At 33.8% G+C, this 15,976-nt stretch overlaps 1 protein-coding gene across 21 annotated transcripts in view; it reads right to left on the minus strand.

Moving 5' to 3' along the window:
* The window catches only part of Pde1c (Phosphodiesterase 1c), a 305,826-nt gene that overhangs the window by 139,103 nt on the left and 150,747 nt on the right, over positions 1-15,976 (minus strand). For 9 of the 21 annotated variants that reach the window (XM_064436234.1, XM_064436222.1, XM_064436204.1 and 6 more), the window contains exon 2: positions 10,536-10,853. The exons of 5 other annotated variants lie outside the window; for them this stretch is intronic. In XM_064436234.1, the coding sequence (XP_064292304.1) occupies positions 10,536-10,797 (262 nt within the window). In that variant the 5' untranslated portion in view covers positions 10,798-10,853. Of the gene's footprint in view, positions 1-4,271; positions 4,590-5,469; positions 5,627-10,535; positions 10,854-15,976 lie in introns of those variants that run through there. 7 more of the 21 variants (XM_053744290.2, XM_053744273.2, XM_053744330.2 and 4 more) reach the window with 3 other exon arrangements.

Below are 15,976 nucleotides of genomic sequence, written 5' to 3' on the forward strand. Positions count from 1 at the left end.
AAAGAGTGGCACATGAATAAATTAATTAAGAGCCATTACTACTTCCAATATATGAAGTTCTTTCAACATCTCAAAATATAATATCCTTTTGTATATATATAAATTCCACAATATTGCTCAAAACAATCTGCTAATACTAGAGGCTAAACGATAAGTCTAGCCAAAATCCCTTTTGAGATAAGTCCCGTACAATATAGATAAAGCATGTATGAATCGATTAACTAAGATTTGCATACCACCAATTTGGAATAACCATCCCACAGTACAGATAAATATCGATAGAGTATCATGTTTTAATAAGTCGGGGTAAAATTGATCCATTGAATAGCGAAATTTTTACTTCATTAATAATAGTTCGTCCTTGATTTATTTGCAGACAGAATCATAATCCAGAAATATGTAAATTAATAACAATAATATTTCTGGATTATGATTTTCTTGAGAGCATTTGGATGTCATTTTCCGAAATTTGAAATCGGTATTTATTAGAGATACAATTAATAGTTAGCCAAGTTAGTGAGTTTTTAAATGGATTTGTTATACATGTCCCACATGCTCTTTAACTTATTTTTGAATATAATAATGAGATGAAAAAAAAAATTATTTCCAAAAAATTGTTATTCCACTTAATAGATTTTTATCTTGTTTACTATTATGTATGTATATTATTATTTTTTGACTCCCTCTCTCACTGGTATGATTTGATTTAAGCTCTCCACCATTGGGGGGGGTAGTGGAGATTCACGTTCACGTTCACATTCAAGTAGTTTAGCTACTACTTTCTGCCAGTAATAGGTAGAAACAGTATATTTTATGCCTGTAGGTCTCGTCCATAAAACATTACCACACTACGTATCCTTAACCATCGTCACAATCTACAATTCGCTGTTTAACACGGGCATATATCGTTGTCAGTGACGTCACTGATAAGCTATCAGATACCGTGATGTAGCCTTAATCGAAGCTTTGTTTCAGCCTGTTTGCCGTGTCGTAGGAATGCGGCGATAACACAGACATGTATCGAGATAGATAGCCTAAGTATAAAAGTCCTAAGAGAGAAATAAATCTTCGGCTTTGCGTGATGAAAAAGAAGAGGTTTAACTCTCTCTCTCTGTCTACGCTCTAGCCGTTACACGTGTAAGACGTCACATAAACAATTACTTAGAATACGTATTAAACGCGCACGTATACCTCGGACGTCGACTGACACCAGTGTTAAATAAAAATGTAGATATTAAAAAAATACACTTGCACGTTTGTATCCCATACATGTGGACAAATAATCGTTATCTATCTTGATACCAATCTGTGGGTGATAAGCACCCCAATGAAAGTTTGTTGCATTTGATATAATAACATCATAATTTTCGGCGACATGACGTCCTTTGCTATTACGACTATTTACAAGCTTTGTTCATACTCGCTTATCTGGAAATTTCCCGCAATCTAAACTCGAACTGTATATTTATAAATGTGTATCAAATGATCTTTTAATAAGATCTAGTAACCAAACGTATAATTTGAAATAAATAGCTGACGAAGATCTTGGAAAAAATAAGATATTTTTTTTGTTTTGTTTGGAAAGTGTGTTCAAGTCGAAATCGCTAGTAGCCTATGTCTGGAAAGTCTGTATATCTGGATATATATGTCCCTAGCATAGTATTCTGAACTGGATTTAATCTAGTTTTTTTTTTTATTATTTGAAAGATAATTTAATCGAGAGTGTTCCCTAGCTATGTTTGCAAAATGTGTGCCGTTTGGGAACAGTCAGTTCTTTTCAAGCGATTAAGTCTTCGAATGTCAGCAACTTCGAATGGTTTCTTAATTTTTTGTATATTATATATAATTAAATTTTTAACGTTTTAAGTAATCTACATTGTTCGAACCAGTAATTAACACAATTAGTTAAATGCTTTTATATAAAATCCAATACGATCATTAACCTTAAGTTTATTCCGAAATTTGGGAACATCATGTAATCAACGAGTTATGTTATTCCTTTTAGCATTTTCTGTTTGTAATATTTAAAAGTGCTAGTGTGTTTAAATAGACTGGATTAATTCGACCTACGTCGGTGGTATATATTTAGATATAAATGCAGTCATATATTCATAATGACTCTCAAATTGAATGAAGAACCTACTTATTCAGTTACGCATCCCTGAAACTTACAAATAGACTACTTGTACCCCTAAAATTGGTCTATTTGCCTGAGAAAATTGTCACAATGGACGTAAAAGAGACAATTTTATACAAGAAATGTTTCAGTATGCGAATAAGATGTCTTATTTCAAAAGTTAAAGAAAATTTTTCAATGTTGTATTAAAGATTGCTGTTTATTTAACGACGAAAGAAGCTGTTTCTTAGTTTTGTGTACATTACAATAAATAACATAATCAAAAATTGCCAAGGAAAATCCGCTTTTAATGTAGGTATGGTAATTAAAAATACTCTTTATGTTTCAAACGACTGTGACCAATGTCCCAAACCCTTTTTTGATTCAAAAATCCTTTTCGTAATTCGTTCATAGACATTAAAATTCTATTGTGTCTGGATGTCAGCCCAATAATAATTCTTCGTTTCTTATGTTATGACTCCATCATTCGCCAAAACGATGATTTTGCTAACGTCATCGTTGAGAATAGGAAAGAATTAAACTAGAGGTGCATTTTGACGTTGACTGTGTGTCGATAACGTTTAGACAAAATAGCGTTATTCTGCGCAGGTTGAAGTTATCGTCAAAGTTGACTGGAGCAACGCACTCTTATAGTATTGGCTATATTTTGAATATCATCATCAACGACATCATCAACAGACCTTTATATTCCACTGGTTGGGTTTCAGCCTTTCTCAATTTAAAAAATAAGTTTAACTTTTCCGATTTTTGATATTTGACAATAATAACTTCTGTTATAAATAGATACAAAAAATTGTGCATGCAAAAAAAAAAAAGTATACAAAAAGCTAAAATAGTAGCAAAATTAACATATTATTCCCTCGCGACTCCAAAGTTGCTGGAATCATCTCAATAAAAACGGCTGAATACACATTTTCCAATTATAGCTAAGAACACTCTTGATTAAATACTCTTTAAAAAATAATAATAAAGAAAATCGGTTCAGCCATCCAGCTTCTACAATGACACAACTCCTGTCATCGGAGGTTAAACATACATAAGTCCAAAATAACACTGACATTTATAATTTTAATTAAAGCGAAAACTATAAATCTTTGATTACTTAGAATAAATTATTTCAAATAGAAGTTATACTATTAGTTAAATAGTCATTACATATTAAAACATTGGTGAAACGTCAGCTAGTAAACTGAACAGGTTTTCTCATGATGTTTTCAATAACTTTTAATGACATTAATCAGAAATATATTATGCATATAAATTTATAAGCAAGCATTTATGCAAATAGTTCACAGATATGAACAAATATATGCCTATCCAATTAATAAAGTAAGACCAAAACATTAAACTGAAACGACTTTGAACCATTGACATAATAGAAAAAAAAAACAAAGAAACATGAAAGATACGAAAAACTCCACGGAGATCAAAAGCTGTGGAATTCGTTGGAGGAGTACTGAACAAACAGAATTTCTCTTTCACATCCCCGGTTGAATGTTTAGTAGAATTACTTATTCATACATACAAATTATACTCTTACATTTCATTCTTTGCACAGAGGAGTGATAAAAAAGTTAACGTTTACTGCGAAAATAATTCTCGTAAGATTTTCGAATAACATGTTCGAATTTATCTTTTTTTATATCGATATCATTGTTTTCGGCCAGTCTACGGTGTTTATTTAAGTAAAGTATGCTATTTGCCTTCTTTTTTTAATTTATTTTTGAAAGTGAGTTTATTTTGGCGTAAATATTTGAGTCAATCGGAGTAAAAGATAATAAAATTGGTTTTATCAGATTATAGAATTATAGGTAGCTACTGTTATTATTTAAAAAATATTTACATTATAAGTACCAACTAATCTTGAATATCCTTCTTAGTTTAAATTTTCAATAACTAACATTCTACTTGGGGCAAAAATACATTTTTTGTATGTATGTAATGCGATAACTTCGCGATAAGTTAAAAAAAATATTTTTCAAGACAAACTCAAAACCAAAAAGCGATAATGTGACTATTTTTTCCGTAACAAGCATTTTCCCCTTCTAAAATCGCAACTATTTAACCTTATTAACCTTCGTCATTTTTAAATATAAAAAACCTTTCCACCTGCAATAGTGCACTCAGTACTCACCAATAACATACGAGTACCCGTCCAATGTGAGCACGCATTTCCTCGGCGCGCCCGAAGCGGATCGATGCCTGTGGGCCCTAGGGGTGGCCCCTAAGGCCCGGCCCCCACCTGGGTCACTATGGCACTTGTGAACCAACTCCTTATCATTCGCCATCTCACCACCACCGTCGACAGACCCTTGCCTATTCCCTTCTAACAAAGCTTTACCACGCCGCATTTTAAATTCGTCACATTTAACACTACACTCCACTGGTAAATTTATGTCTGATATGATCCAGCTCACTCATAAACTTTTGGTTTCTTGTTTACTGTTGGCAACTCATAAATTGTGAATTATTACCGTAATGATGTAATAAGTACGCCGTCGGTATTTATAGACAGATCGACTATCGAATATTTTAATAGCGGTAAATGGAAGATAAGTTAAGATTTTATCTATAACTAACATCGGACAACCAATTAAACGACAATTTTATAATTATGAATATACGTTATAATATGACGCAAATGAACATAAAGATCGATAAATTTTAAACCAGTTATGACTAATTTATATGATGTTGTCAATTAAGATAACTTTATTATAAACTAGTTCAACACTTGACGATACATTTTATGCCGTCGTTAAAATATTGAAAAAAATAGTTGCGTATTGTTGTTGAATAAAATCATGGAAAAATATCGCGTCCGTTATAATTGATTGATTTGCGTCTCGCGACGGCGAATTGAAAACAAGGGTTTCTTTCTCATTATCGAGACTGTAAATGAACTCCGATACCAATAAAGACGTCATTGTTTCACGGTGATTTCATGAAAATTTGACATTGGTATCTGTTAAATTTCAAAGCGGGTCTTTATTTACATTCAAAAATGTAAATTTACACGGTTGCCATGTTTACGGGAGATTTCGAGCGTCATAACTCACGAGAGTGGCAACACCGTGTAATTAGTATTTAGCAATGTAGGGAAACGCGGAAATCTATTTTCAAGCGGCGAGTGTTGTTTTTCGCCATAGTAACACATGTACACGGGGCGTCCATAAAACATTGCGTCACTCGCAAAGGGTGGGGGTCGATTTGTAAACAGATTGTGACGGTGGACTTAGCCAAATCGCGACCAACAGGTGGTTTCCGTCTTCGGGATAGACAACTGACATGATATTTTTCACATTTTTTTTAAATTAAATGAGAAAAATTACTCTATGGTTGAGAATCAAAATTCAAAATTTTCCGGCCAGTTGCAGCCGCGTCGGTGACACGGTGTGACGGAGGCTCGTGTAACAGCTCAAGGCGGCATGGCTCGACGCACCACGCAACCGACCCGCGTGGCAGCCTGCGCGCGACTGCCGACCAGCCACATGCTCCGCTACAGGTAGCTGCTGATTAGTGCCGGAGTTCCAAATTCAAAATCCCCGGGACATTGAGCAATGTCTATCATTGTGATGGATTTGAACCGCCGCTGTTGAGAGACTAAATGTTGCCAGCGTCAAATTGTTAAAATTACGCAACAATGAGATGAAATGAAACCATACTTATTTTTCTAATAAGACCAATGGCTGTTTGCAACATCAAATGAAATCTTATTCAACCAGATAAATTTCGCGCACACAGGCGCGTTTCATTTGTTTGATCCATAAATTCGTTACATCAAATTTTCAGATTGGAAGATAATCGATCTTCATAGAACTGTAAACATTCCTCTTTAGTGTCTACGTCAACGAAACAGATACTGGTCTTGCAAATATTTAGATCAAAAGGCCGGGCGATAAACACTTTACAAGGAACCTGCAGTAGGAATCAAAGCTATCGTTATCTATTCAAAAGGTACCGCAATGCGATAGCTTTCGTTGCGGCAAGAATCGCGCGGCGAAATAATTTATATGGAACTAACTTTTGTCCGTGACTCCGCCCACGTGAATTTTCCACGGTGGAAGTTATTTTTCCGGGATGAAAGTGTATGTCCTTCTCCATACTATGTAGATTTCCTCATATACATATAGATACAGCGTGAAGGGGTAACAAACAAACTTATATTCGCATTAATAATTGACCGAGCTAGCGAAGCGAGCGAGGTCTGACATTCTACTTGGGGCAAAAATAAATTTTTTGAATGTATGTATGTTTGTTTGTAACGCGATAACTTTCGAACCGTTGGTCCGATTTTGATGTAATTTAAAAGGTATATAGGATATGCCAATAGAATTTTTAAGTTCGTGGGACATCAAAATCGGTTCAGTCGTTTTATTCACTAAAATTTTCACAATTTTTTAAAATTTATTGTTTTCGCGAGGTCTAAATACGCGGCGAACAACTAGTTGTATTTGGGATAAAACGGGCTTCCATAAAATTTTAATTATTTATTTCAATCTTTGAAGTTTTAATCAAATTTAAATTATTCAAATTTAATTAATTTAACTGTTGCCATAAGTGTCAACATGATGAAAAAATAATTGAAAATTATAATTTCAATTCAAACTCTTACTAGACAATGCGACCGGCTGCCTGTCTGTCATTTTCATCACCCCTCAGAATGCAGTTGTTGCCTATAAATGCTTCTCATCTCCGAGTTGCCTCGTGCGACAACGAGTATATGATACCCCGCAGTATATAGAGTTTTAACTATATAAATAATATTTACATGTCCAATCTACCTATTTGGTAACTATTTGTATACAAATGCAACTCACACTTTTTCTTTGTATTGTAATTCCAAGAGTCAAGATGTAAAATAGACATGATTTCAGACAAGATCGTCCACAATCGGATTATTATTATTAGACGTTTATTATTAGACGTTTTGGGATAGTCCAGACAAAACTGAAACACGTTCCCAAGTTAGAATTTGATATGTAAGTTCTTTAAAAAAGTATTTGTGATTGTGTTCAATGAAACTAATAATGAAATTAGACCTCTAACACAAACAAACACTAAATACAGAATGATGAACACAAAATTTTAGTGTATAGATACATATGACGACCTCGGTGGCGCAGTGGTAAAGTGCTTGCCTCTGAACCGAGAGGTTCCGTGTTCGATCCGATAGAAAATGACCTTTTTCTGATTGTCCCGGGTCTTGGATGTTTATATATATATGTATTTGTTATAAAATATAGTATAGTTGAGTTAGTATCCCATAACACAAGTCTCGAACTTACTTTGGGGCTAGCTCAATTTGTGTGATTTGTCCTAATATATTTATTTATTTATTGTCCGCACTGCTACACTGACCGCATTATGCGCATATTTAAAATTGGTTGGAAAGTCTATTTAAAAAATTAATAAAATTGTCCTCAACCATCGAAAAATACAAAAATTTTGAAACAATTTTTATCATCAGCCAATAACCTCTATATCTAAAAAGACCCTCCCTTCGGAATAATTAAGTAAAAAAAAAAACAAACAAAATAAAATTAATATCACATAATACTTCACTGTGAAATCCCGTTGCACCGAGCGATTGCAGTTTTCCATCGAGTAATTGACAGACAGAATGATGCATCGATTTCAATATCGATGCCATCGTTCCGTTGCATGGACATAATAGTGATTTGTAAAAGTGATTCTTATTAAAATTTTCCTTTAATTCACACTGAATATTAAATATATTGAAATAAATTAGAAAACCACAAGACTTAAAACGTTTGAAAAAAGTAATTAACATTTTAAAAGATCTGTTAAGAAACGGTTTTTTTTCGAGCTATAAAGTTTTATTGAAACAGCAAAAGTAATAAGTACAGCTTGAGTATTACACATTATATATTTTTGTGCAGTATAAATACGTGATAGACTTTTCCAAATTTGTAAATAATTCCCCGGCAAGGTAATGTCACAAAAAATATACATCTGCTCTTACATCTAACCCTGTTGTAACCATTTTTACTGAGGACTCCAAGTACCTGTTTACTTACAATACCCTCTAAATCTAAAAGGTAACCCTCCCTTCGGATCAAATTACTTCATCACCTGAAAGATTTCCAATTTACCTCCATAAATGTGCCACGTGCCAAGGACTTATGTAGTCGAATCTACAGTCAGAATTTTCACTAAGTTAATTGTGTGTGATATGAAGTACCTATTTCGAGACGGAAGACGAGAAAGAAAGAAAAAAACTGATGGTAAGTGATCACCGCTGCCTAGGAACAAATGCGACACTAACACCGGCATATTAAGAAGTTGTAAACTCGTTTCTTGAAGGTGTAACATGTTATAAAGAGCAAAAGGATCAGAGTTTATGGCAGTTGAAGATTTTGATTTAAAAATCTACAAATAACTAATCATACATCAGTTGCAGATATTGAATTTTACACGTGGTTCGTGGCTTGAATTCTGATGTTAATATAGTAAGTAGGTATAATAACCATTGATCTTTTATTATACATATGATAGATGGACTACTGAAGAGAGATCTTCTCAACGGTTAATCGCACGAAAAGCTACTTTTTCACTCATAATGCGGCCTGATTGCGGACGACAATAAAAGCATGGGCGAAAATCGAAATTTATCAAAACCCTTATTTAGTATGTACACATCTAAATAAATCTCTTACTGATTGGATTACTTCGTTGGGATTTTCAATCTTCCTGTACAAATGGTAGGGACGTGCTTCATAAAGGCTTTACGACAACGATTACACTGTCAAACTTTTCTGCAAGTGATTTTAACTTTTGATTGTAGGAGACAGTCACGTTGCTATCTGCGTATTTTTTTTACTAATAATAAATCGGTCACTTTGTTAGGATGTTATTAAATAGATTTAAATATATATATATATACCTAGATGCACAAATCACACAGATTAAGTTAGCCCCAAAGTTTGAGACTGTATTATGGAATACTAACTCAACGATACTATAATATATACAATACATAAATAGATAAACATCCAAGACCCAGGTGGATCAGAAAAAGAATATTTTCCTTGTTGACCTGACCGGGAATCGAGTCCAGGATCTCCAGTGTAACAGTCCAGCTTGAAGACCATTAGGCCACAGTCGTCGAGCATTGAAGAGAGCTTATCTGTGCCTCGTAGTTGGTCAAAGACCGGTGCGTAGTCTTAGATACCGCTGGAGTAATATGGTGGAGACGCACCAAACCGGATCACAGCGGTTACAAAATCATAGGCGAGTCTTAAAATTTATTTTCACACAATTCCTCTGTTTTCGCGGCATCATGGCTAACATTGCAATTGGTAACAAAGCATAGATAAAGCAAAGCGTGAGAAAGTTACATAGAAAGCTTGTATCACGATGTGTTATGTCATACCAACATAAACATTTAAGAAATAGTCAACGCTTAAGACAAGTAAAAAAATTAAATAAAAACAAATGAAAGCAATTCAGGTAAATTCCACCTTATCGTTATCTATCGTAACGATAAAACAAATTATGGTTGTAGGCTGCCTGCAACTTCTCAATGAGAAACAACACGCAAGCAGTTTGACCTAAAGCCGGCATTATGCCGGCTCCACACTGTCGCCTAACTCTTGACTAAATTTTTAGCTACTACGGACGTTACGGATACGTTACGGATACGTACGGATAACTCATCTTAAAATTCTTTCTGTAATTTAAATCAAGTTTCAGGTTATATTGAAATTCATAGTATGAAAACATGCAAAAATATTTATGATTACGGATTATTACAGATTCTATTTCGAAAGTTTGTCATTAATTAAAATTCTTTCTTTCGTTTTTGATGTGATTAAAAATCTTTGCAATTTTTTTCAGTACCTAGCTTTTAAATATATTAATTTAGAAAATGGTCTTTAAAAATTTCTTTCTTTTGCATAGGAATGGTACCTAAAAAGCTGAATATGTTTTTTGTTTCTCATGTTCATAATATTACTAAAACTAATATTAAAGTTGTTTTTCAGAAGTTTTCAACAGGATTTTATTTTCCCAGAATATTTTTTTTATTTCGTATACGTATTAATGTTTTTAGGGCAAAGTTCAATACACTTAGTTAAATATTTGAAAAAAAAAGTTTCCGTCTTTATCAACGTCATCCAAAACCTGCTCCGAGTGGAAAAGCTGTCAGAAAGAGACGACAGAGCTGCAGTGTGTTGCGACGTAGCAATGGGGCAGGTCTTAATGCTAGCTCCACACTGTCATCGAACAGTTTGGCGGTTTCCGTTCACGTTGCTGGTTTTTCTTTGCGGTGAATAAAAGCACGACTCATACTAACTACGCAATGTTCACGCATTCGCGTCGGCATGTGTCTGAGTTCGACGACAGTATGGAGCTGGCATAAAGCTTATGAACTTACCAATGGTGTAAGTGGCGCCATCTATCTGAAAAGTCGCGCTCTTGCACTTCTTGAAAATTTTCCCGCTCACAACCTGACGGGTGGCGCTCCCGTGCGTGCTTGGGTTCGAAGCGATTTCGCGCCCCACCGCTTGGTGAGCTAGTGTGCTATCAAACCGATTTCTCAACTCGTCGAACGATGGATCGGGAGACGAATCGGGTGTTTTGTCTCGCCTAACCCGCCGCACTTGCCCTTGCCTACTTTGGTCCGCTTTCTTATCCATTTTGTCACAATTTCACGTCACAGTTCACATATTTTGTCACTGCAATCACTTTGTCACTGAAAATAATATTTTGATTTATTTTTCACGTTTTCAACAGGATTGTAATAAAAAAATATAAAATTGATTGCTGACTTGGATGGACATCTCCTAAATCTTATATTAATCTAAATAGTAATTAATTACAGTGAGTCTTTTTCGGCTTCCGTTCGTCGTCGCTTCCGGCGTCATACCTATATAAAATAATAAAATAGTTTATATGAAATTAATTAAATAATTGTTTAAGTAAAAATAGTTTTGTATTGACTATTTCACAAACAAAATGGAGGTCACATGTATTGGAAAACTGTGAGCGGAAATAAGCCAATACCTATCATAAAATCTTTTGTACTTTTTAACGCGTTTGCATCGAAATCTTGATTGAAAAGAAACGTAATATTTCTTGCTTGTGATATTATATACTTTTACAACACATAAAATTACTTACTATTAAAACGAAGAACGAAATAATTAGGTGCCTAATTTAATATTTCGATGATAAAATTAATGAACAGCTATGATTTCCATACATACCTATTTCTAAATGCCATGTAGGTACTTACGTGAATGCTTGATTTTTTTTATTAACTGTAGATAATGTTACTATTTGAAAAAAGAACTGGATGGAAAATGTACCTATATTCGGGTATTAGCTTTCGCCCGCGACTTCGACCCCTTTTTCTTCGCGCGTCCGCTCATAACATAATATTGTTAATATCTCGAGTTCTAAGCAACGTATCGCGATAAAGCATATAACAGAGTTTAAGTTAGACTATCCTCTATATAACTGTACAGCCTTAATCTAATTCCATTCGGTAGTTCTTGCGTGTTGCGCGAGCAAACGTACAGGTAGACAGATAAAAAAAAATGTTTTGGCTTCATAAAGACCGCCTCAAAAATATTTTTCTTTGTTCTTTACCTATGTACAGACATAGCCCACTTACGGTTTTATTATATAGATGTCTCGACTTTTTCTGAAGTGTACATTCAACAGCACATCAAGTTACTCTGCGTGAACCTCTATGACAATAGCGACTGGTTTGAATTGAATTTTGGTAGAATAATGTGCTGTACTAGAAATATTAGACTTTTTTATTTTGTACAAAATTTTCCATTATATGCTAATCACGTGCGCGCCTATTTGAACTCACTTCGCAAACGTCAGTTACATATAAACAGCGTAGTGTTTATAAAATTAATGACCAATCAATTTGAAACGGGTTGGCTTCCGAGAAACTGTTTGTTGTCTTTAGTCAATGAGTACATCCCTATTGATGTGGCAAATAGATGCGTGGAATATGTATTAATAGAATAAGATGCGAAAAATATTTTATCCTACTTACATTTTAAATGAGACAATTTGTGACGATATACAAGTTTGTTACTTTTTCACGCAAAATCTACTGGACGGATTGTGATGAAATTTGGTACACGGATAGAATATAATCTGGAATAACTTCTCGAAATTCCCACGGGAGCGAAGCCCCGAGTGCTCATATAAATAAATAGGTATAAAATAGATAGAATGAGATGCGTGAAATATTGTGTAATATATAGTGACTTAACGAAATACTTGCTGACACAGAAAAACTCCGTTTTAAACCAATGTTCTTTTCTCATCTTTGCAAGCCCGAATGCAAAAGTGAACATTCCCGGTTTCATTCGGGGTTGTGAAGCCCGGGTTCAGCGTAAAAAAGACCCTTATAATATTGAAGATTCGGTGGTTATTTTTAATAATAGAGCCATTTGATCTTTTAATAAATCTAAAACCATGGAGTTTCCGATTAGTGTCAGAAAAAAAAACAATACCGTATGAAAAAAGCCTAAAGAACACGAAAAGAAGATGTAAAACATCATATTATTTATGAAAACAGAATAAAAACGGAATAAGTGCGACTCAACACCAGGTCTAATTCAATATAACGTAGACAGAAGGAAAAACCATTTGTTTATTTTACGTTATAAAAACACCGCTCGCGTGGATTCTATGTGCGCGTTTTTCAAAGAAAACATTTCTGTTCTTGGTGAAAAATACATAAGTATTCGAGTATAAGAAATAGTTTCCAATTTTGTAGATAAATACTACATTTTTATAGCATACCAGCTGCGCCCCGGGGCTTCGCTCCCGTGGGAAATTCGGGATAAAAAGTACCCTGTGTGTTATTTCAGGTTATATTCTACCCGCGTACCAAACTTTTACATTCTCTATATAATACACAATAACAACATAATATTATGTATAGATACTTTGTAAATAACGTTAAAATTTGTCACAATGGGCATCTTGTAATCCTATTTGAACCTTATACCGTAACAAAAATAACTTACCAAACTGACAGTGGTATCAATATAAAAACTTGAAATAAAAATCTGGTTTCATTTTACGACTTGCGAAACGGCATTCTTGGATGAAAATTTTGTACTCCCTTTAAATGGGGTTGGATCGCGTGACTACCCCCATCAGAGCGTATCGGCCATAAACCCGCGACTCAGTGTTTCCTTACAGCTGTCGTGGATAAGGCATGCACAAATAAATTGGCAGCCAGTGAACCTAAGTCTGAGTTTGAAGGAAATATTTTCTAATATTCCAGTCGACTAAAACTTGCGGTCGGCAACTCGGGTGTGACTCTTTACGTCATACTCATTCTTGCAAAATGCTTTTTCATATTGGGGGCAGATTAAAGTTCAAAAAATTATAATAAACAACTTATCTTTGAAAACCCAGTTCTATTTAAAGACTCGAATAAATAAATATATATAGTGACAAATCGTAAAGATTGAGTTGGCCACAAAGTAAATTTGAAACTTGTATTATGGGATACTAACTCAACTTTAGTATAGGTATTTTATAACATATACATAATATAAATATACATCCAATGTCCAGGTTAATCTGAAAAAATCATTTTCCATTTTGACTTGACCGGGGCTCGAACCAGGGACTTCCAGTGTACAAGTCCGGCATGATGACCCATTAGAATTAGTCCACATGTATAGATGGATTCTATGGGACATGACAACACACTACGCAGATAGGATTGGATTTGTAAGCATAAAATCACAGCCCGGCTTTATTTCACTAAATTTTAGCCGTTGACTGCCACTGGACTGGAAGTTCATCTTAGGATCATACACATTATTAATTGACGTCAAAAATGTACTTAAAATTAAGTCCCCACAGCTGTCTTCCAAAGCAAAGGTGAAAAAGAAGCGACGTAACAAATTGAGAATAATGTTGCCAGTACTCTCGATTTGTTATCCTTTTCTTCCTGGACGTTATCAATTTCAGCTTATTTTTTTATGAATCGGGCTATTTTTAACTGTATTCCGTAGCCAATTAACAGGCATCGTGTAGCCGAAACGACTGGACGTAGATAGCCGAAAAATTAATAGATGAGGAGTTCTAAAAGAGAATTTCCCGGAAATTATGATCTGTCTATCATTGCGGAGCTGTGACGCTGCGAAGCCCTGTAATAAATAATCTTAAAATCTTTTTAATAGTAATAATTGACAAATTATGTATTTAAATTGGGAGATTAGAATCCTTTAGTCGTAAATGATGCCTGATTTGATGGTTATTTCGATAAGAAACATACCGAAAAGGTGACCTATAAAATACTAGTAGCATAAGATTTTCACCACCACAAAATATATATAAATAAAATATATTATGACGAATCACACAGATTGAGCTCGCCCCAAAGTAAGTTCGAGACTTGTATTATGGGATACTAACTCAACGATACTATATTTTATAACATATACATATATAGATAAACATCCAATAGCCGGGCCAATCGGAAAAATATGATTTTCCATCATGACCCGACCGGGGACCGAACCCGGGACCTCTCGGTTCAGTGGCAAGCACATTACCACTGTGCCACCGAGGTCGTAAAAAAAATAATTAGGGCGACATAGCTTTGCATTTGAATTACTACTATGCTCTGTTATGTGAAGATATTTAATATACGCCTCATGTCTTGGTTTATGTAATTTTTATTCATGTGGGAGTAATGCTAGCTTTTTTATGGAATAAATTATATGAATTTTTGTTGAAATAAATATATTAAAGCAAAAATTGTAGCAAAATTGTTCAAAGAAAACCTGTAAAAAGCAAAGTTATTTTTTTTACAACAAAAATGAAACAATGATTTTCTTTATTTGTCACATTTCGAACACAAAAATTATATTATACACAGTGTATGTACTATAAAAATATTCTTTAAATTGTACTAGAAGAACGATATATCGAACTAACATTTCATATACAGTATTCAGTTATCGATAAAACTGTACATAAAAACGTTACAATATGTAACAAAAATTCAAAATTGTAAACAATTTAATTAACAATAATTACTCAATACAATTAATTAGTTATTTTCGTAAGAAAAAATATATTTGTGTTAATTAATACATGACTTTGATAACAAACTGTATTTTAATTAATGATATAAAATACAGTATTCAACAAACTGTATTTTAAATAATGCGTATAAGACACCTAACACATAGATATCAAACTAACATTTATTGAAACCTATTCTAATCTCATAGCTCTTCTTAACATAGCTTGAAGCTCTTCACTTATATAAAAAAGTACTTTACCGAAACTAATAAATTCGTATCAAAATTAAATAAGTCTTACGTTATTACCAATAAAGTTTCCATGCAAAAATAATAAAAGATATGGTCGTAATTGCAGGAAATAAGTATTTTTCTTGCTTATTACCCGCGACGAGCGACTACTGTATAATATCCTATGTATTTAGAGTTCATTTGTGTACGTATATAAGTTTTTATGGACGTGCAATTTAATAGAATTTATGCATATTTATATTTTTAGTGTGCTAACTGTGGCCCACACCAGTTCCGCTATCACCACAAAAAAATAATATTATCCGATGTTTTTCTCCATTTTGACGTGAAAGAAGGACCAACAAATAAGTTAAACACAGTTACACGACAAGATACATTGGTATGGATTGGCTTACAAGTAGATAAACGTATATATAGCTAACTGAGAGAAAAATGGTAAGCCCTTCTGACATGATAGACCAACACTGTTTAAATAAGTTTCTTTTGGCATTTCATCTTAGCAGTGGTCGTTCCGAAATAGCTTGTGTAACTTGTAGTTTGT

This window comes from Plodia interpunctella, chromosome 1, assembly GCF_027563975.2.
Source record: "Plodia interpunctella isolate USDA-ARS_2022_Savannah chromosome 1, ilPloInte3.2, whole genome shotgun sequence".
Lineage (NCBI taxonomy): Eukaryota > Metazoa > Arthropoda > Insecta > Lepidoptera > Pyralidae > Plodia > Plodia interpunctella.